The sequence below is a fragment of the Cottoperca gobio genome, chromosome 4 (genome assembly GCF_900634415.1).
Source record: "Cottoperca gobio chromosome 4, fCotGob3.1, whole genome shotgun sequence".
Classification (NCBI taxonomy): domain Eukaryota; kingdom Metazoa; phylum Chordata; class Actinopteri; order Perciformes; family Bovichtidae; genus Cottoperca; species Cottoperca gobio.
In genome coordinates this window covers 24,079,582-24,102,705 of record NC_041358.1, presented here as the reverse complement: position 1 = coordinate 24,102,705, position 23,124 = coordinate 24,079,582, and the positions used below count along the sequence as shown (strand labels likewise).

The following is a 23,124-nucleotide window of genomic DNA, read 5'->3' as shown; positions in this document are numbered from 1 at the left end:
GAATAGACTGCAAAGACACTCCAGTGGTCAAATTCATGTGAATAACACATGGCCCCCCCTGGTGCACCCCCAACACCTTGGGCTAGAGTACCAGAGGTGATTCCTGGTCTATGCAGGTGTCTATTAGGCTATATACACCACGGTCACATAGCTCACGTCACCATCACTAAGCTAAAGGCGGACTTGTGTTCGGCGTGATGACGTTTAGTAGTCTCATTTAGCCACTTGTTAGCAACCGCCTTTATTTAGACACGTAAAAGCTTCAAAATTCACGTGTGGGGTATTTAATGACAGATTTGATGTTGCGGAACAGAACGTTAACATTTTTTTAAAAGCTTGTGTCAGGCCTCTAACCAAAAACCTATTAAAAAAAACCCATTAGCTACGAGACGAGGTAACCAGAGGTGCTAAAATGCTAACTCATTTCCAGGTTTTAGGTCTCATTCCTGCGCCATTCGAATAGGGCAGAAGGCACTGCACAAGAGCCTGAAAAATTGTGCTTAATGTTTTCTAAGTCTGCATTCAAAATCGCATACTAACCTTCTGACTACCACAAACTCAATCTGTACATACTGAGTACTGCCTACTATATGAACGTTCATTTTACCAGAAGACACACTGAAGTTTACCCAAGTGAGGCATATCACATGACTGACGGCTGGGCCAAGGCACCTGGCCAGAGGCTCCGTCACGTTTATCAAAACGTTGCAGCAATTTCCAAACAGGCGTTATCTGGATATATTCTTGCTAAGGTAGAGTACATCCGGGCATTTCTCACGTTCTCCACTATGCAATGTGAACACATTACATACTCAATACTTGTTAATCAAGAACACGTTACAATATGGGAAATAATAGGCTACCCTCCATAAGAGTGTGTGCAAACATGTTAAAATGAGAGTAGTTTCCCTATTTGTATAAGTCAAAGTCTCAAAATCAAATTGGAGTCGAAGTCCTGGAATGTCTTTTTAGGGGGAAAACATAACGACTATTGCCAGCCTCCCAAAAAACGAGCTGGCTGTAGTCGTTATAAGTGCAGAGCCTGTACCCAGCATGCCTTTCCCCATCTTCCCCCCTTTCTCTCCTCATGTTTCTGAGGTCAGTAAACAAGAAGTGTGTCTTTCCCTTTAAGGAGCCCCCACCGTTTGCACAGCGGAGGGAGGAGGAGCAGGCCTGTGGAACAGCGGCTGAGGAGGGAAAAAAAAAAAATCCAACAGAGGACGGTTTCAAGTCCCCCCAATAGAAACTGTGCCTGATTTGTGGCCAATGTTGGAGATGTAAAAAAAAAAAAAAAAAAAAAAAAAAAAAAATAGAAGCGAGAGAGAGGGAGGGAGAGGAGAGAGAAGGAGGAGGGAGGAGGAGGGGGAGGAGGAGAAGGGGGGAGGAAAAACACTAAAGGGGTAGCTATGGAGATGGAGCGTTTTCCTGGCTGCTTTCTTTGACAGGTGTTGAGTGGGGCAAAAGTCTTAAAACAGAATCCAGCATGTACGCCAAAGGTAAAGGAGCTGTCGTCCCGTCCGATAGCCAAGCGAGAGAAAAGTAAGTGAATTATGCGCTATATGTAAGACTTTACCTGCTTATCGTGCAGGCGAGCGGGGCAGAGGAGGGGAGTCCAACTTTCTAAACTAGGTACTGTAATTTAAAAGGAGTGTACTGTACTAAAGTGCGCTCCTGTGTGCGGTGTCCCCCTCCCCTCCAACCACCTTAGAGGTGCGTCTCTTAAACTTTTTATTTATTCTAAATTCCACCTCTTGTTTTCACTTTCGCGTTTTGCACGCGATATTTAGCAATATTGTGTGTGTTTGTGCAAAGCGCGCACTCTTCTTCCTCTGTAACTTGGTGCAACATTTTTGGAGAGCATCAATGTATTTGTATGTTATGATACTAGCACGCTTCTGCAGCGTTACAATTTTGGAAAAAGCGCGTTTACGCTTAATTTTGGGTAAAACATGTTTCTGTTGGGTGTATGTGCTTCGTCCCTGTGCGGACAGGCTGCTGCTCGGTCGTCTTTCTTGGAAACTTTGGGAGAAGAAGCTGCTTGCATGGTTGCATTATTATGTGTTTTAGAAATAGAAACGGGAAGCTTGCTCGGGCTATTTGCTGTGTGTTTTAGGCGTAACGCCGGGCGCAATCAAACCTGGCGATGAAGGGAAAAGTTTTGTCCCGTTCAGCAGTCATACAGCGGTGGTAAACTTTTTAGCATCCGCTCACACGAAGTAAAAGTCATGTTGCCACGCGCATTAAGCTGTTAATATTACACATGTATATTACAAAACCAGCCCATGAATGTATAGGCTGTCGCATGTGGGCTAATTCTTTATTATTGTGTCTGGAAACAATGCAAAAAGGATCTTTTGGTGATTTTCAAATATGGTGCTATACCATCATGCTCTTTGCTAGATATTGTGTAAAATGTTATTTTTTTCACATACACCTACAAGCACATCAGTCCAGTCAGTGCATGGATTCATTAGTGTTTTGTGTAAAAGACAACGTAACTTTTAAATGTCACTGTCCCTTGTAGACTGAAGGCTGCTCTGCTCCTCATGCCTGCTCTTTATTCCGACGCTGCCTATGATATTTCTGTATGGGGCCATTCATAGATTTGGACCTTCATTTGCATCCCTGCATTTTTCATCGGTGTATTCTTTTATCAACATGATCTATTTTTAAAAGACTAGCCAGTCTCAGGTTAGAGGAACGAGGAGGGATCCCCGCTGGGATGCAATTGTAATCTAAAAAACACTGTCAAGTCCTGAGAGGCTGCTTTTACACAGCCCCTCATACATCTGTAATAGAAACAAAATTTCTTTAGAGACTCTTGTATTTTTTGATGCATCGCCGTGTCACATTCAATTGATTAAGCTTTCTAGAGATGTGGCTCGCTTATGTGCTTAGTGTAAGCTCCCACGAATTCGACTTTGTACACTTCTAGTGCCACAAGCGTTTAATTTCACTCTGAATTCACATCAGATTATTGGAAAATTGAGCAGCTCCGTGTGTGTTTGTGTCTGCGTTGAGGTGGAGGAGTGCATCCTAAATGAAAACAGTCCCATGTGGTTTGATGAACAGCAGGCAGAGTGACCTTTGAACCAGCATATGATGCTTTAATATTGCATATGAACCATCAGCAGACGCTGCTTCTACACCTGTTTGTGTGCCTTAGCCTCGTTACTTTATTTACAAAAAGCAATGGATGATTTAAATGCTGTGTTTTTTCCCACAGTTTTTACTTGCACTTGGTTGTTCAGAGAGTGTGGATTATGTTCCATGTGTTTATTGGGAGTGAAATCAGTGCAGAGGCAGCATGTATTTCAAATGATAGTGTAGGAGGAGGATTAATAATTTAACTCTTAAGAAATACAAGTCTTTGGGAGCTGGGAATGATGAATGCTTCTGTGTTAAGGCTGCTTGTGAAAAACCAAAATCTTGAATTTGTGTTGCATTTATATCAAATGTGAGAATCTCCACAGTAAATATCATATTCTTCAAACCCATGTATATATTCAGTGTAGTTTGTGTGTGGCTGTATGTGTGCGTGTGTGTGTGTGTGTGTGTGTGTGTGTGCAAGTCACCGGCCTATAGGTATTGTCCAGACATAATGGACGACGCTTGCCCTCTCCCCTCACCTGTCTTGTCACCCTAACCTGCCCCGCAGGGCCAACACATGTTTCCTTGTAAACGTGGAGCTCTCAACAGCTGCCTCAATGCATCACTGAATTAGCTCATATTCATATTTACATATTCATATGGTTCTTTACATATTCAGATACTTAAAACAGAGCACCCCGGATGGACTCCCTATTAAAGCAGACTCGCTTATACAGTACGAGCTTAGAGGATTGATTATAAAGTCATATACTTACCTAATTAAATAAACATGAATTGATAATATATATATATCTATATCTATATATAGTTATATAAATATATATATATAGTTTGAATCGGTTTTGGTGAGACTGACATTACTGTATATTAAGTCAAATTAAATATATTAGCCGTTATTCTCCCGACGTTCCACAACATATTTCTATTCCAGTAACGTGTGCATGTTTAAGCGTATTATTATTTAAGTTATATTAGATACACAAAAGCTGTTGAAGGAAAAGTAGAGACTAATAATAGTATTTGTCCAGAGTCGTGTTGTTTAGTTGAAAGCAATCAGAAAATAAGGGTGTGTGTGTGCAGGGCATGGGAGTTACACCAATTGGTGCTACAAAGAAGAAGCAGCAGAGGGGAATATTGTAAAATATTAAAGTCTTTTTAACAGACTTTATTATTCAGCACCATTTGCTTTTGTTAGCAGTCTGGTGTCATTAAGTGGCCAGATGCTGAAGCCTTTTAGGGAAATGTGTTGATTCAGCTTTAGAAGTTTCAGAACAGCAAAAAGAAACTGAATCTTCACAATCATTTTTTATACCACTGACTTATTTAACTCCAAGAAAAAAAGAGTGCATCTTAAAACAAAGTTCTTGCAGCACTGATAACGGCCTGTAACTCACTGCATGTGCTGGCTTTGTAATCAGGAGATGATGATGATCTGGTCAGTTTGTAGCATGTAATCTGCTGTGTGCAGATGTGCACTGGGAGGCTCTGAAACATAAAAGGTTTATAAGAAAACTTCTGTCCTCCTTGTGTTTATAGTACCAAACACTTCAGTTATCAGCCCCTTGAATAGTATAAAGTATCTCAGGTTTGGGTTACAACAAGTTCCAATATACAATCCAAAATGTTAGCGTGTTTGCGAGCATGTGTGTGTTTTTATGTCCTTCAAAGCCTTGATACCGAGGCTCAAATCCGACCTGTCTGTTCAGAGATCTCGACATAAAGCAGTCACATGTACATCGAGCACTTGTGCGGCTCATCCACAGCCAAGGCCTCGCCATACGAGTGCAATGCAGCCGCCTGGTTTCGCTGTCTTGGGATCACAGGTAGCAGACACGAGAGGGGAGTGAAGTGGTTGTTCTTATGCACACCCTTCAGAAACATTGTGTTCATAAAAAAACAAACAAAAAAGAAAACATGCTATTAATATAAACAGAAATAAAGGTAGAGGAAGAACGGGTGTGAGCAAAGAAATTAATTACTTTTTTTCCCAGCGTTTAATTTAATTTAATTTGAACAGAGGTAATACAGCAGCTTCTATATTAATGTCACCTTATTATTTAGTAACTGGAACCTCTTTGAAATACGCACTGATAAATCTGGCTTCCCTAATTAAAAGTGCCATTCACAAAAATATTTAATAGCTTGATCAAACATCTCATTTTTTAAAATCACGTTCTTAGTTTCCAAAATAATTCTCCCTGCGTTTGTTTCCTAATCTGCTGTGTTTGTTTTCAGATATTTCTTCGCCATTTCAAGTGTTGTTGGATTTGTTTGTGAAAAGAACTTCAAGTTAATCAGTTTGTTTTGAACACGGGGGGTCTTTACATCCTCCACTCCTCCTCTGGCTCCTCCCATGTATTTACATGCAGTTTAATAGGCATCTTCAGGTCTGAATGCATGGTTCTGCCATCTGCCATCTGCATTTTAGCCTTTTGAAAGAAGCATAAAGAGCAACGCACTAACATAGGCAGAAACATTGCACTAAAAGTAAAGAAACCCTTGATTTACCCTCGGCACCCTTTGGCTGACTGCCTTCATTCAGATATGTCAACAGTCAATTAATGCTGCCTTTCGTCAGCTGCTTTGGGTGCATCCGCACAAATTTGTTAGTTTTCTCACTTGAAATAAAGGAGACAGTATAAATATTGAGGCTACGTGCCTGAAGTTGTTAATCAGTTTGGTGTGTGAGTGTGTGAGTGTGAGTGTGTGTGTGTAGTGTAGTGTGTATGCATTTTATTTGCATAAAGAGAAAAGCATCTGCCTGAACAGACAGCAGGTACATAAGAATCATGTGTTTCTAAAGATGAACATGAGCAAACACATTATTGGACGGGATTATTGTTTGCTGTTAAAGTTACATCATACTATCGTCCTCAGTAACTCCTCTTGGAGGAAACAAAACTATTTCAGCTATGTCAATATAATGTTTTATCACAAATCATTACGGATGTCTCTCCTCTGCTTCTTTCTCCGAAAACTGAGAATAAACAAGTTAGAGTTGAACTCTGAGGTTAGAGGACATTTACAGGTGAGTGTATCGATAGGTAAACATCACACGTCAAACGTGTGTGTGTGTGTGTGTGTGTGGATTAACCCATGGCTAAAGCCATTCGTGTTTACACGCGTACTGACACTGATTTGTTTTGACAAAGGAACTGCCATAACAAAGCTAAGTAAATATAAACAGTGTGTGCAGTGGGAATACGCCTTAGAGACGCAGCTTCACGGTATCACAGGTGTCTCGAACAGGCGTCCAATCTCAAGTCACCCACACGCGTTCCCCACTACAGTGTCAGATCTATCCTGCTTTTATAGTAATATCTATAAATATTTGATACTTAAAGAAATAATATGATGTGTTTTCATCCTTTGTTTTGCATTCCGTGCGTCACTAAATACATACGTTATGCACAGCTATAGATGTTTATTCTGTTGCGAAAGATTACATATGAAAGCAGATGCAGTCACGAGCCCTGCTGATCCCTCCTCCATCACTTCCTCCATTCATACCTTACTTCACCCTGCCTCTGCTCTCGCTGCTGAATTATTGAAACGAAGACATGAAAGTTAATTTGCTAACTGTCTGTGCTTTAGCTGGCTAAACTCAGCCCAGATGCCCTTGTCTCTGGAGGCGAGCGAAGGACAAGGGAAGGCTGGATGGGGCAGCCTCGGGCTAAATGTCAGGTGTGTTTCCTGGGGACGAGGCAGTGAGAGAGATCTCCTTCATGTACACGGAGCAGAGCACCAGTTAGGCTGCGAAGATTCCCACCAAGTTGCTGTATGGAGAAATATAAGTTGCAAATGATCTTGCAGCATAAGAGGAGGGGGCGTGAGACACAGACAACAGATGCACTGCTTGGCTTTGTGTTTCTTTTTAATGTAAAGTCAAACAGAAGCTTCATATCATGAGCCTTGACATTTAGTCTGCAGTCAAAGCTGCAGGTCAAAAACTCTTCCTCCCACTCAGACAGATCTCCTTCTTCTCATCATGTCATTTGCATCTGTATACTTTTATTGTTAAATTCCAGACGAGGAAGGAGAGAGTAAAATGGGTTGAGGAAATGCGAGATGTTGAGTCGACCGCGCCGTTGTGTTTTCTCTTGTAAGCATCTCATCTTTTATTCCTGAGTGACATGTGTAACCGGTGCTGGGATCACAGAGGAAATAATTGAGGTTTACAGTATCCAGTGGAAAAAAGTTGAGGCCCTGACCTTCAGTTTCCCTCTGACACAGCTCTCCTGTACAGTACAGGAGACCTCCCCCCATGTCTCCTTTATCTACCTGGCCTTCCTCAGGCTTTGCTCCATCAGCTTGCAAAAAATTCTCCTCCTCAGCCGAGTTACACTTACTGCTTCTGACAGAGTAACAAAAGGTGTCCCCTGAAGCCTGGATTGAATGAGTGTTTTTAAATAATGCATCGCAGCCGGGGCAGGTGCCCATCACTGGGGCATGGAGCCCCTCAGATCACAGCAGGCTCTGCCATGAAAGTTTTATTGCACAGCCCCATTGCTCATGGGAATTCCTGTTCGATCTTGTACAGTGCGGACAGGGCATATAGGAGCTGACGCCTGCAGCTGGGTATTTCACACCGCAAGGAAGGCCTCATTTTTACATTTTACACCAACCTCACTTCACCCGGTGCCTCGGAAACATTCCCTGAACTGCTCAGGCTGACGGAGCAAAAATTGAACATGGATGGTTACGTCAGCATCAGAGTGAATGACTAAAAGACACAAACCTGATAATTCACGTACTGTTACAACCACACCGAGGATGGTTTGCGCCCCTCAGGCAAGAAGCTTATTGTTAGAGGTCTTTGGGGCCGTATGCCATGGATGTATCAAGGATGTATCAAAGATGGCGCCCCTTTCATTCCTATTGAAGTTTCTCACAGGGCGTATATACAGAAGAAGAAGATCCAGTTGAGATCCGGGTGTCCGAGACTCCTGCTGGTGACTTCCTGATCGCTCCCCTTATACGTGAATGGGACAAAATAATTTATTTTATTTTACTCATCTTGACTTGAGTCATGGTTTGTGATGCTTAGAAACATTTATTTATCATCGTACAGCGGCTCTTTTCCATCGGAAAAATGCCGTTTGATGATCCCAGAAGCTGCAATACCTCATGTGGCCACTACACCAACATGTATTTACAGCCTAGCACCATTACTGGTCCTCTAACTAAACCATTTCTTTTTTTATTTACAGTTAATATTCCATCTAAAAACTGATTTTCTATCAAGCTTAATAGAATTTTTTTATGAAAAGCTCCATAAACAATTTCGTTAAGGCAAAACATTGCATTTACTTTTTATTCTGGACAGACAACCATTTTCAGACGACGTGCCAGACTTATTTCGGAACACGACACTGATCAGTTTCACTTAACAATAACAGGACAGTCACTCTGTGTGAGATCAATATTAAACATTTACAACGAGCCGCTTGCTGCTTCTCGTGACTCACGCTTCTCACAATCCATTTCTGCACATTTAATCTGTGACCGGGCCTTTAGTAGTGACGCTTCTTTAAAGAAATACTAACCACCCCACCGTCACCACATCCTCCCAACAAACACACAAACACACACACACACACACACACACACACACACACACACACACACACATGAGCTCTAATGAAAAACTCTGTCAAACAATCAATTCAGCGTGTTTACACTACGTATCTGAAATGGGTGTTGATACAGTTGTATCTGATGTAAGAGTGAGAAATAGAAGAGGCGATTGCATCTAGTGTCAAATGCTTGTTGAAACTGGTTTGGACCAGATGTAGCAGACCATCTTTTAGCAGATGGTTGTCAAGAAAATGCGGTGAAATGTAGTGATATCTTTGAGGAGCTAAAGATTCAGGTTGCTCATTATTGATTCATTCAGTATCATCCGGTAACAACCCAAACATCATAACTCTGTGTCTGCATGTGATCAGCATGAAAACAGTCGCCCACTGTGCGCAGAAGCACAGCAGCTCCCCTCTACAGACCTGCAGACAAGTGCATACAGATGACTGCAGGCTGTGATGTCTGTCCAGACTTCTGCATCGTAGTAAAAATATTGAGTTGCTTATTTATTCTGGTGAGGAGGCACATGTTGCTTTTGTCCTGATGTGGTCATGAGGAAGAATCCCATGTGTGTCTTTCTGCAGCTTCTTGTGTAGTCCAATAAATATAATGCATGTCTGAGATGCTCCTGGTGATTTTGTTGCAGACACAGAAGAAGACAACACTGTTGTTATTAAGTTGGGTTGTGAGTCTGGCTCAGCTGCTGTGGTCTTGATCCCTTCTTGTCCCTCAGGATCGAGCCCTCGCAGAGTTAACAAGGTAAAGACGGTGACAAGTAACACGGATGAGTCAGCTTGCTGGGCAAAAAGAGAGCAATGATTTTGTTCCTCCTCAAAAGAACTCTGTGATGCGGAGATGGTTTGATTTTAATGGATCAGATTCAGAACACAGTAACTTCCTCAACTTTGTGCCTTTTTACTTTTTCATTAAACAGGCTTTTGTTGTAATCTGTATATTGAAGTACTTCACAGACTAAGTCCAACATTTGGGAATTATTTGCTTTCATGCTGAGAGATAGATGAGATGTAGGCTTATATAATTCTTAGCTACAGCCAGGAGATGATTAGCTTAGCTTAGCTTAGCATAAAGAATGGAAACAGGGGGGAACAGCTAGTCTGGCTCTGTCCAAAGAGAACAAAATACGCCTACCAGCACCTCTAAAGCTTAACATGTTATCGTCATATTAATTCACATAAAAACTAATTGTATGTCTGACATGCATCAGTGTGTCCATGCATCAACATGTGTGTGTGTGTGTGTGTGTGACACTTACAAATGACCGACGTCCGACGAGCAGCACGGTGACATCGGAGCACTTCAGCCACGTCGGAGGATATTTTTCGTCCCCTCTGTCCACGTTTCTCTTAGTGCGTCTAGTTTTCAGCCTCTGCGCCTCCACAGCAGAGTTCCTGAAACCACAGGGATATGGCTGAGTGCCACAGAGGCTCTTTAGCTCAGAGCTGCAGAGCTTTACATCACACATTTACAACCCCTCCACAGTGTATATGATCCTCGTACTGTGAAACCTTGTTTATCCAAGCTCCATCTAAAATGACACAGGGATGATTTTCTGCCAATTGTGCACATTTGTTGGACTTATTTTGGGCTACTTGGAATTAAAGTGTGTCACATTTCAGGGTGAAGAGAGAGCATGACCTTGTTTTTATTATAATGATGATTGTACAAGTTGTGATCATGACACTGACTTCTCTTCTCTCTCTCTCTTTGTTTTCCAGGTTAGCTTTATATGTGTATGAGTATTTGCTGCATGTCGGCGCACAGAAATCAGCACAGACCTTCCTGTCAGAGGTAAGACGTTCTTTCAATTTGACTTCCTGTTTCTCAAATGTGACTGTGGTTCCCCCTCTATTGTATGACCAGGAATGGAATTCACATTATAAATTGTTCTGGGTTCAAGCAGCTGTTGAGCGCTCTTACTAAAAGCTCTGGACACTGAAAACCGTACAATATTAATACATTAATGAGCCAAGACTTCCTCACAACTGCTGAACAACAGCAATGTTCTTTTCAGTGTTTATTCATTTGGGACAATGTAAACATGACATTGGTTGTGCTACTTAATATGATTGCCCACCCTTCATTATTAGCTCTAATTTGTAATGATAAACATGTTTAATTAGAGCAGTTTGACATATTGTCAGCATGTGCTCGTTTTCTACTATGACATTTGATAAGCAAAGCCAGTCCCTGCTGATCTGTGGAAGAGGTAAGGTCTTTAACATCCTTCCTGCTAAGAGTCTCATGACCAGGCCGTCTCCTGCACAACAGCTCACCTGCCCACTAGCTTAATTCAGCTACACTTAACACTCTTTAATGTTAATAATGGGCTTTAATGGCAAACAACGGCAGGTTTGTATCATTCAACTTTAATACCGACAGCGTTTATCTGTCATTTCATCAGGTGAGCTCAGTTACTTAACTGTTGCATAAACTCACACACGCAGAAGTGAGTTCAGTGAGCAACAAGTGGTTCACTGCTGATCTGTGAGATTGCTAACAACAGGCTTTTATAAAGTAAGAGAGTTGATTTTAAAGTTAAAACTAAAAACTTGCTGCCGATTTTGTTAAAAGCAATGTTATAATTAGGATTAAAGGAATAGCTTGAAATACTTTTATTTGCTCTTCTTGCCAAGAAATATTCATATCACTCTCATGTCTTTACGGTAAATATGAATCTACACCTATCAGCCTTTAGCTTAGCTTAGTTTAGCTTAGCATAAAGACTGCATACAGGGGGAAACAACTAGCCTACGTTAAATATAGCTCGTTAGTAACACATTATATCTTAAAACTGAAGTATAATTACAAACCAAATCTTCCTTTTCTCTGTTATTCTCGTGTCCCTCGCTCATTTCAGGTTGTGGTTTAAAACATTCGGTCCTGCTTTGGTTGTTTGATTAATAGATTAAGAATGATTGTGATTGGTGGTCTGCTGTGCATGCAGAGCCCTGCATGTCGCTCACAACAACGAACTCTTAAGTTAAGAACCCTTAAATCAGAGTAGATTCTGTTATATCACACAGACTTCTCTTGTACATTAGTCATTGAACGTCCTGCGATGTGACTGTAGCGCATGCACATACCGCAGTGTTGGTGCTGAAACAATATATTGTGCAGCCTTGGTCATTTCCCGGAGCTTTGTCTTCACCAGCGCCAACTCCAAAGACTTCCCCTGTTTCCAGTCCCTATGCTAAGCTGAGCTAACACTGGCTGTAGCTTCATATTTACAGACTTGAGAGTGGTTTACATTTTCTCATCTGACTCTCAGCAAGAAAGGGAAGCGATTTTCCTAAATTGTCAAATTATTTATTTAATGGAATGCACCTTTTAGAGTTCATTTGAATAGAGCTTCTGTGAGGTTCGGCCGTGCGTGTAAAATCAAACGGAAAAGTAGAGAGAGATACATCAAAAAGAACGGATCTAATCACTGTCGCTGGGACGTGGAAGTATCAATACGACAGAAGTAGGTTGCCTTAGCTTATAGTGTGCAGGCAGGCTGGCAGCAGGGCGGGCATGGCTGCTGCAGGCCGGCCCAGCTGCCAGCGACCACGAGCAGACGTCGGAAATATGAAGCAAAGATGGGGGGAGCATCAAGTGGTCGGGCTGCAGAGAGCCTCGCTCATTTCAGAGCCCTTGTGGGTGAATCTTCTCCCCGAGATTGAGTGTTATTGGTGAGCTTCTGGAAAGAGGTGAAGTTCTGGGTCACAGGCAACCAGAGGCACAGACACACACAGACCCACACACACATTTAAACAGCCTCAAACAGGAACTAAAGCAACATCTACACAGACGGGGATTAAAACCACATGCACGCACAAACAATCCATGTCCACGAGGCATTGCATGCAAAGACTGCTAAGTCAATTGAACGTCAGTCGTCTCAAATGTTGCGCCTGCAACAGCGTATTGCTTAATGATCGTGTTTATCTCAATCACAGCATCGTTTGTGTTTGGTTGTCTTTTACGGTCAGTGTATTTGGATTAGACTGACAGTAAAGGGTGCATATCCGAGGAAACGCAGCAGCTTGACCTTTCACCTTTCCCTCCTCGTGCAGTTCCAGCAGTAGGCTTTCAAGTGTTGATCACGAGTGTTTGAAGAAAGGCTGCAAACAGACTTGATTACTTATACTCATATACATCGCTCAATTGCTAAGTTAGCCCTCATTCAACGCTCACTTCAGTGGCCGAGAGAGCTCAATGCATTAAGAGAATAAAGCCGTTGTGCAGCACATACATCCCATTAAGAACATAAATTCCTGCAAAAAAACAAACAGGCAATTTGAAAGAGACATTCAAGACGACACTGGGCATAAAATATAGACATGCTGCAAATCCTACGCAACAGAACTAAGTGTGAAATTAATTCTTGACTCAAGACATGTGGTTGTGAACTATGGTCTGGAAAATGCTACTATTGCTGCAAGTAATGGTTATTCTTTTATTATCGATTAATTTGCCATTTAATCATGTCTCTAAAATCCCGTAACCCCAAGGTTATGCATTCAAATAGTTTGTTTTATTTCATTTGTATTGGTCTAAAACCTAAATGACGAAGAAAAGCATTAAATCCTCACATTTTAGAAGCAGAAAACATGAAATATTTGGTATTTTTTACTTGAAAATTGACAAAAAACATCAAATATATTATGAATAAAGTTGATGATTACTTTTTGATGAATAAAAATCTAAATCATTTAGTAATTTAGTAGTTTTTGTTGTAGTTCAGGATGCCATGTAACCTTCTATTGCATTATTCTGTGCGATCTGCTGCGTGTTTATTTATGCTGCATTGTCAAATCGGTGAATGTGTTTCTCAGGTTGCTTGTGTTGTATCTAAATCTGATGTATGTGTTGTTTAAGGCATAATGATGTTTTCTTTGCAATGCATTGAGGTTTCTCAACCTCAGCACCTATGTACCTCACAGTCTCTTTCTCAAACACACACACACACACACACACACACACACACACACAGAAACGTTTCAATAGATAAGGGACTTCTATCTATTCTATGAAGACACACACACACACACCTGCTCATCTAATGAGAGCGCTATCACCTGGACTTACCTTCCTCAATTAGCCTCTGTTCCTCTTCAGTGAGGAGCACACACACACACACACACACACACACACACACACACACTCATATTTATAGTATATACACAATACACTTCTGTCCCCGGGAGGACTTTGCCACTCTATGCTCCCCTGCACAGTGCAGCACTCAGCTCTTTAGCAGCATTAAATCAACAGGCCCAACCCACATACGGCACATCACATCACTATAAACTGCTCTTGGGAAATCTATAGAATAGACACTTAAATAGAAATATGAAGCTTGGATCTAATATTCCATATATATATATATATATATATATATACACACAAATACAAATCTTGCTGCTGCCGTCCTCACAAACCTGGTGAATCGTGTATCTTTAACTATGTGAACGTGTGTGTGTGTGTGTGTGTGTTTGCGTGTGCAGTCATGTCAGTAGCAGTGTGTGAAGCAGGCAGCTATCTCTCACTCCATCTTATCTCGGTGTCCAGATTCAGGCAGGAGCTCTGCTGGTTTGTGAGGGCAGTGGAGAGGGCCGCTGCTTCAAGACAGTCACAGTTTCTTATCCACAAGCTCAGCGCTGCACTGCACTTCACTGCGCTGCCCATTGCTCTATTTTTTTTATGTCCAACTCTCTCTGTCCATCTAAAGTTGGGGAGGACAGTTGGGTAAAAATGTTTACATTATACATCATGCTGCGATGTCTAATCTTTCATTTCTCTCCTCTGTCTTCTCGCCTACAATCCTCTACTCCACTCAGATCCGATGGGAGAAGAACATCACACTTGGGGAACCGCCTGGATTTTTACACTCATGGTGGTGGTATGTATATGTTGATCCTCTTGCTCTTTCTCTCTCTTGACCACACACACACACACACACACACACACACACACACACACACACGCACGTTATTTCAACAGCTGACATTCATACTGCAGAAGTACTCTTGATGGACTGAAAGAATGTGCAGGGGTGGAGAGGAACAGTAATTGCAGGGAATGCTAAGTGCATCATCTCACACATGTTTAAGTGCTGTTATCCTGATGTCCCTCTGATTGACAAGTGAGTGAACTTCCCTTATTCTGCTTTTCAAGCGGGGAAAAAAACCCTCACATAGATACTGTGCACTGTCAATCAAAGTCAGAGACAGATCCTCTATTGCAGGGTTTGTAAAAGTCTGACACTGTGGACCCCCCCGGACAAGATATAGACAACTGCATCCTACCTAACCCCCCCCCCCCGAGTTTTGCAACTACAATTCCCATGAAGCTTTGGGGGACGTAAACAAAAAGTAGAACGTGGATAAGGAGAGTTAATTTAAGCCACCGTGTTTTAAACTATACGGCACCGAATATAACACCAGAAGGTTGTGAGTTCAATACCAGGGCTGCCACCATTGTGCCCCTGAGCAAGGCACTTATAACCCCGAGTTGCTCCACGGGGAGTAGCGTCTATAAGAGTGTCTGCTAAATGACCTGTAATGTTATGAATTAGCTTTTAGGAGTTCCTGTTTGCAAAGAACCCATGGATGTACAGACCACTATCACTGGTTTACTCTGATACTGAAGAGAAGTTAAAAAACGAGATGTCGCGTGTAGTTCCTTTTTTTTCTGCGATTTGTAAGTGGATTTATGGACGTTTGTTGGCAATGGACATCAGAGGGAGAGTTAAAAGTCACACTGAATCTACAAATATGTGTATCATGTCTGTCTGGTCAGATTTGACTGAGTTATTACTCTGAGACGAGAGTGCCATTTATGTCACAAATTGTAACAATCTGGCTCGAGAGGTTTTAAAGTAACTTAATTGCCTCTGTGAGCTTCTGCTGCTGCAAACTGCTAAGTGTGTTGATGAGCAGGCAAACAACTTTGATCACTAACTATGAAAAATGTTTTTAGAACAAGGGCATGCACCTCTCCCTTTCACCTCATGCACCTTTGCCTCAAGTCTATCCTGCCACGCCTCCTTACAGTTTGAAAACAAGACTTTTTAAGCGTGACGCTCCATTTAACAGAACAGGACTCTGACGTGGGCTGTTCCTCTTTTTCTTTCTGCATCTTTAAACAAATCTGTCAGATCTCTTAATGCTAGATAAATGGAGGACAGTGTTTCTATCTGGCTGGAAGAACAGGGTCAGTGAGCTTAGGGCCTCACACTGGTTTTTTCCATGTCTAAATTAGAAGGAATGAGAACACCCAAATGTGTTCCCATGGATTCCCCCTCTTTCCAGTTGTCAGGCCAAGAACTAGAACATTTAAGTTAAAGGCAAAGAGGAGAGCTGACAGCCAGTAAAGAGGAAGGGCAGCTGGAAGGGATGCCGACAAAGAATCAAGAAGGCAAACAGGCGTGGAGGTTGAGAAGCTGAATCCTCAGCAAGGCAGCGTAAGAGGCGAAGAGAGCCAGGATAAGAGGTTTGACAGGACCCGCTTTGTTTGTCATTCATGCTATCCAGCTCATCCCTAAAGTCCCCCGGCCGGCCCTGTGTAATAAACCCGGACATGCAGCTTCATTCATTCATCCTCTCTGGCTCCAGTGTGTGTTGTAATTGTGCAGCCTGTTGACACGGTTCATAATGGTCCTTAAAGAGCCTGGCTTCTCTCAACCTGACAGCTCTCAATTGGACATCTACCAGTAATACTGACAGAATGACATACACAAACATACAGCGCAGTGTAAGTTTGTTCTCGCCTCTGTCTGAACCAATAAGAGGGCTTAGGGAGACTGGCCCAGTGTGTGTGTGTGTGTGTGTGTGTGTGTGTGTGTGTGTGTGTGTGCGTGTGTTTGAGAGAGAGTGGGAAACAGAGAGGGAAACTGAGCGTGCATGTAGTGCTGGTTCTGACTGTATTGATATATTTCAGCAGAGTGTGGGAGATGACCTAGTGTGTGTGATTGTGTGTGTGTGTGTGTGTGTGTGTGTGTGTGTGTGTGCGTGTGTGTGCGTCAGAGAGCAGTTGGAGAGTTGGCTGATGATTAGCCCGGCTGAGCGGGGCAGGGCTCCGGTGTAGTATGACCTAGCTGAGGGGCGTCTGTCTGGGCCACGCAGCACGTGGACATGGAGACTCGCTGGGGGTGGGGTCCGGGGGTCGGCCACTGGGGGAGGAGGGTGGGCGGAGTCCCCTGTCCACCCCTACGCCACTCAGCAAACCCCCCCCCCCCTCCAACCTCCAGCCTCCCCCAAAACAAAAGCTCCAGATGGTAGGAAAGCCACCAACTCCCTCATCCCTCACCCTTCGCTCCCCCTCCCTCAACCTTTGTCTGGAGGCCTGTCCCTTTGTTTGCGGAAGAGAGACCCCCGAACGGATTAACTCTTTGCATTCCAGCCTCTTTTGTGTTAAACAGCCAAATCTAAGACCCCGACCCCGCTGCCACCCCAGCCCCGCCCACGTCGTCCCCTCCTCAGCACCTCACTGGGGTTTTCTTCCCTCCTGTCTCTGCTTCTGTGGCTGCTTCCTGTAGGATGGCGTTGGTGGGGGGGGCCTTCAGAATGAGACCAGGGCTGTAAGAGGGGGAGTGGGGGGGGGGGATGTTGGGGGAAGGAAGAGGCAGCCTGGTGGTGGGGGTCACTCATCCACATCTGTTGTTATGGGTGGAAGGATAAAGAAAAGGCTCAGCGAGGGCTGCAGGTGTTGATTGTGTCATTAGCTCCCTCTCTATTGGCTGCTGCTAGTTGTCTCCTTCTTATCCCAAAATCGATTGCTTTAACCAGTTTTCACTGGATGGCCGCTGAATCCTCAATACACCCCCCTCTCCTCCCCACACACACACACACACACACACACACACACACACACACACACCCTTTTTACCCCAACACAGAAAACACACACAGACATTAAAACCTTAGCACAACAACAGTACGTCGAGGGATCCTCTGTGTTGCCTCGAGCTGAAATTCTTGTTTGTGAGGGGCAGAGAAAACAGTGAGTCCTCTGCTCACAAACGTCTGGACTGCTCTTTAGAAACACAGGTTTCAGTCTCCTCATGTGTCTTCCATATCGTGAATTGTAGCAGCAGCTTGAGTCTGAAATACCTTAGGCTCGTAGCAGAGACGGACCATCGCTGCCAGTTACGTCTAAATAAAATCCAATAGTAACACTAATACAGTCAATTCAGCTAATTTAAAAGGAGCTGTACTCTGTTAGTTTGTATCTGCTTTCACTTGTTAACAAACTACTACAATTATGCAACAAAACAAAAGACTAATTAAGGCTGGTGTGTCTACAAGCCCAGAAACCTAATGCATCAACAGTCTTATATCAGAGTAACGGGAGGTGTTCCTCTTATTGCCATTCCTCCGACATTGCAGCATGTTCAAATCCAATCCTAGTGTGTGACTTCCTTGGATATCCTGAAATATGAAACTATATCGATATTATCTTAACTTTTTCAGCAGCTGCAAAGAATTTTAGACTAAAATCTATGAATGTAAATGCAGTTATTGCAATCAGTGGATTTACTAATGGTAGAAAATTAACTTTGACGCGCGAATTAGCATCGATGACCAACTGCAAACTCTCTTGAAAGCTGGATCCCATTTGCCACCATGTCATTTTATATAACCTCTGCTCCACACAATCGTTGCGGCATGATTTGAAGTCAGTCTTAAGACATGTGTAGATGGTACAGGATTATCCGTTACCGACTAAGAGCGCACTACATCCCACGAACTCCCTGTTTCACGACGACGTGTGAATCCATTTCGCTCCGCCACTTTCCCGTGCGATGGAGAAATGTGTCTTTGGCTATCCAGAAGGTTCCTCAATGCAACAATATCCTCGTCCTGTATGTGTGAACATCTTACAACACGCATACAACTTCATTTTTATTGTTGATTCCTGTTAAGCCGTCAGTCTGTATTTATTAGCCTCAGTCCAAAGGGAGTGTTTCTGATTTACATGGCACGGCGCTGTTGTTGTTGTTTCCTCCCGCTTGCTGAATGCGTTGCTGCTTCCAGGAGAATAGCAGGTACTTGAGTCAAGGTAATAAAGACAACTGGAAGGTTTGTGTTTCCCCGCCTCCACTCTGTGATTGCAGCATTTTGCCCCATTAAGAAGAGCCTGTTCTGATAACAGGAGGAGATGGCATGGTCGACTTTATTTAACTTAGTTTCTTTGGACTCTAGTTCTTTCATTCATGCTCTGTCTGCCTCCTTATCTCCATCCGTCTCCAACTCTGTCTTAATTTATATGTATATTTCCGTATCTCGTGGCTCACTGGCTAAAGACGCACACAGGATTATGTAGACGTACCACCAGCAGCCTGCGTGTCTGTCTTTCTGTGTCTTTGTTTACTCTCCTTATTATAATGGAAAAGCACATTGTAACCACTGGCTTTGTCAGACCACAGTTAATTGCAAATAATTATCGTGATGGCATTTAATTTTAGTAATTGTCTTCTTCTGGACGGCTGGTCGGTAATCCCTTCCTTCTCTGTTCTGGATACAAAGTGTGTGTGTGCGTGTGCGTGTGCGTGTGCGTGTGCGTCTGTGTGTGCGTGTGCGTGTGTGTGTGTGTGTGTGATGACAGTGCCAGCTCCATATTTCTTTTTGCCTTGTTTCTCATTTGAATGAAAGAAAAAAAAAAAAGAGTTTGCATGACCCCTACACTGAAATTTAAATCTCTCCTGTGACTTTTCAAAGTAAGAGCGGTTTCTCTTCTACACAGAGTTGTGTGGCTCAAAATACCATCAGTTACTTCCCATAACTCCATAAAAAGCTTCCCATGATGAGATGATTAGATTGAAATGATTAGATAATTGGATAGAACATTTACTATTACAAGGGTGTGCAGAGTACAAGATTTCTTGCAGATTGTTGATGCTAATTAACTGCAAATGTTGACTTCCCAGATCATTTCTGAAGATTAGTGTGTCTGAAAAGGAAGCGACAACAACTATGACATGGGCTTGTGGGTGGGATTGTCAAATCAGAGCTAACAATGGTCCCATCCAGACTTTTCCTGGATTCAGTCCCACTTAAATATGAGTTGTTTACAGTAAATGGATTTATTTCCACTAATTGCACCTTTTTAAAGGTACAATATTAGAGTAATGTTGCCCGTTAATCCAACACCTTGTCATACCAAATGACTCCGTTGTGTCTATACAGACGAATGTATTCTATGTCAATCACCTAAAATAATATCAGAATAATGAAAGTCTCGGTTTCCACGTTTAGTCTCGTCCACCAGCGATCCTGCTTCAGATTATGCAGAGACACAGAGAGAATGAGATTTCCCTGCGTGGCTCAGACAGAAGCAGGTCAGCTGTTCAAATAGCAATATATTTCAGACTTCAAAGGCCATGAGATGTTAGATCACCTTTCCCCTACCCATGCGCTTGTACCTGGTTGTGTCTTTTCGGGTAACAAACTGTAACCTGCGTTCCATTTCATTTCCCTGAGAGCTGATTGGATTTGTGACGGTCGAGCCTTTTCACCACGGCTCGTGTCTGACGGAGCAGCAATCTCTTTAACACCAACCAATAGATATGATAATGTACACTGGCTTTATTGTCAAGTGACAGCAGGGCAGCAGGACACACACACACACACACACACACACACACACACACACACACACACACCATATGTGTTTGCCACCGTCTCTTCACAGTCGCTCTCTGTTCCTTCAGCGCCCTCCTTGTCTAAAGGGGACCCCGGCGCTCGCTGAACGCCTCAGGGCACCGACTTTAATCTTTAAATACTTTACTAACACATTTCTATTGTAGTTCATATGCTTTGAGAAGTTGGTATCGAGCGCCGAAGGCTTGAAATGTATCCTTCGTTTTATGTATACAACACCTACTGTTGCACTCTTGTCTTCTTGATGTCCTCAAATACCAAAAAAACAATCAATGTTTTATTTTAACCGTATTCAGGAGATAATAGCTCTAAACCATGCTAATCAAACATCTTGTTCAATGAACAACATGTGACAGGGAGCGAGTGACAGTTATGGGCAATCAGCTAATATTCTCTGCTCCAGTCTGTCATATCAAGTGTCACGGCTGTCCTGAACATCAGCACAAAGAAGGCATGTTAACAGTTTATTTGCACCTTAAAAATGACAGCAAGAATCAGTTCAGCTGTTCCTTTTTTATTTATTTATATATATATAGTATACGCTGTCCATGAAATCAATATCTTGAAGAAGGAGAAGTCCTAATGTGGACCGGCTTAGCAGGTACTTCATTTCAGTGCAGTAATTAAGGGTCCATTTGGAGTGGGACCTGGTGGCCTCTGCTGCCCTGGAGGAGTCGGATTGGTCTAATTATCTAATATGAGTACGGCTGATTGGGCAGTAAGTAACATAATGACAGCTGATTGGTCAATAACTTACAGGTCGCCAGGGCAGATTGAGAGGAACATTTGGTGACCCGTCCTTCCTGGATAAAAGCTGTCTGGAGCTGGACAACGTGCATCTGACTGTAGAGGGTCCCTGTGTTTTACATCTCTTGGTGTCCCATCTCTGGATCTAAAGTAGAGCTGTAGAGATTTAATGAACGAGACAATTAACAGCAATTCATTAAAGTCATGTTCTAAGCAAAGCGGTTCCAGCTTCTCAAATGTGAATTCATGCTGGTTTTCTTCTGTGATAGTAAACTAAATATCATTGGTTGAACAAAACAGGCAAATTAAAGATGTTAATCATGTGTTTTAGAAAAACAATTATTTGAGAAAATAAGAATAATTAATAAAGAAAATGAGTTCTGTTAAAAGTATTGAAAGTGAAATGCTTCGCGGGATTATTTCCTGATTTATTTCATGACTTTGTGAAACTCATCGCTTTTATGAGCGCTGAGCACAAAGTTATCTCCAGTATCATTTTGGTATCGTAGCTGTTTCTTTGTCATGCCGGTACATGTCAAACGTTTGCCAGTAGAGGATGGGAATTGATTAGATTCTATCGATATTGATTCCTCTTATCAATCCGATTCTTCATCAACTCCTGCTCAATTGTTTGGTTGAAAAAGAGTACATAAAGGTTTATTCGTGCGCCGGTCCCAAGCAAACTAAAACATGACACAGCGTGCGTATGGCGCTGAGTCATTGGGCGTCTGAAAGCATCGATGTGAGGATTCCAAGGAATCGGTTCCTATCCCTAATTCCTGGCTCTACTTGAATTTGTTTTACCTCCATCATTGCACTTTTACCACTTTCACTCTGAACATTGTACACAAACTTGTCTTCATTGTCCACCTCAGAAACACACACACACACACACACACACACACACACACACACACACCAGGAACATAATATGTGTTTGCATCACACAGTGAAGTGTCTAACTGCTGTCGCTCTCTCGTCCTGTGTGCACAGTGTATTCTGGGATCTGTACTGCGCTGCCCCGGACCGGAGGGAGACATGTGAACATTCCAGCGAGGCCAAGGCTTTCCATGACTATGTGAGTGAACTTAACCAACCCTCCAGTTGTGCACGAGGAGCACACAATGCACACATCCACCACTTGGACACACTCACACACGCTTGTTGACCACATACAAGCACACGCAGAGTGTGTATCAGAGAGACTGTTCAGTCTGTGATCATGCTGCTGGTTCTTTGTTTTGACATGCCTGGTCTGCCTGCTGCAGCCTCTGTTCTGGATGGGACAGACTCTGAGCCAGACGTCTGAAGCACGCTTTTAAAAATGCAGCACCTATGAACACCACTTCTATATTTCATGGGAATTGCCCTTAGACTTCCATCTTTGAATTTTTAAAGTCTAATCGAGCCTCTCTGCCACTTTTCACATGATCAGCTCTGGTTATATAACCGTTTTCTAACCATGTAGCTCAGCTGCTGGCCGCACTTCCTCAAACGCCGACCCCTGACCCCTCAAGTCTCAAGCGAAACTGTCGGCCTGAGGTGAAAGGTCACGGCGCTGCCTGGCTATTTATTGGTCCACTCGAGGCTTCAGCAGAGGTCAAAGCACATAAAGCAGCTGGCTGATCACACAGGCACATTAACACACACATTCACAAACAACACATATACACATAGGACACTTTTAGAGCTGGATAGGCTGTGCTTATTGTGGCTGCAGGGGCAGGACGGGCGAGGAAAGGTCGGGGTCCTCGGCCCTCTTGACCTTCTTCTGAAGAGTTGGAGCAGTCGATCACTAACCTATCGAACACACACACACACACAGAAGAGCTGTGTGTGTGTGTGTGTGTGTGGTGTGTGTGTGTGTGTGTGTGTGTGTGTGTGTGTGTGGATCGAGTACAATTGATAGTGTTTCTGGATGGATTTCTGTATTTTCCTGTGAATGTCTTCCTTTTTGACTTGTTCACACTATATGCTGCCTGAGACGTATTTGAATAAGGATTACACGGGTGTTACTGTG

At 42.9% G+C, this 23,124-nt stretch overlaps 1 protein-coding gene across 2 annotated transcripts in view; it reads left to right on the top strand.

Moving 5' to 3' along the window:
- The first annotated feature begins 1,385 nt into the window (after positions 1-1,385).
- ssbp4 (single stranded DNA binding protein 4) overlaps positions 1,386-23,124 on the top strand; it is an 82,460-nt gene continuing 60,721 nt past the window's right edge. For both annotated transcript variants that reach the window (XM_029429743.1, XM_029429744.1), the window contains exons 1-4: positions 1,386-1,539; positions 10,428-10,500; positions 14,535-14,596; positions 22,098-22,182. In XM_029429743.1, coding sequence (XP_029285603.1) covers positions 1,484-1,539; positions 10,428-10,500; positions 14,535-14,596; positions 22,098-22,182 — 276 coding nt within the window. In that variant the 5' untranslated portion in view covers positions 1,386-1,483. The remainder of the gene's footprint in view (positions 1,540-10,427; positions 10,501-14,534; positions 14,597-22,097; positions 22,183-23,124) is intronic.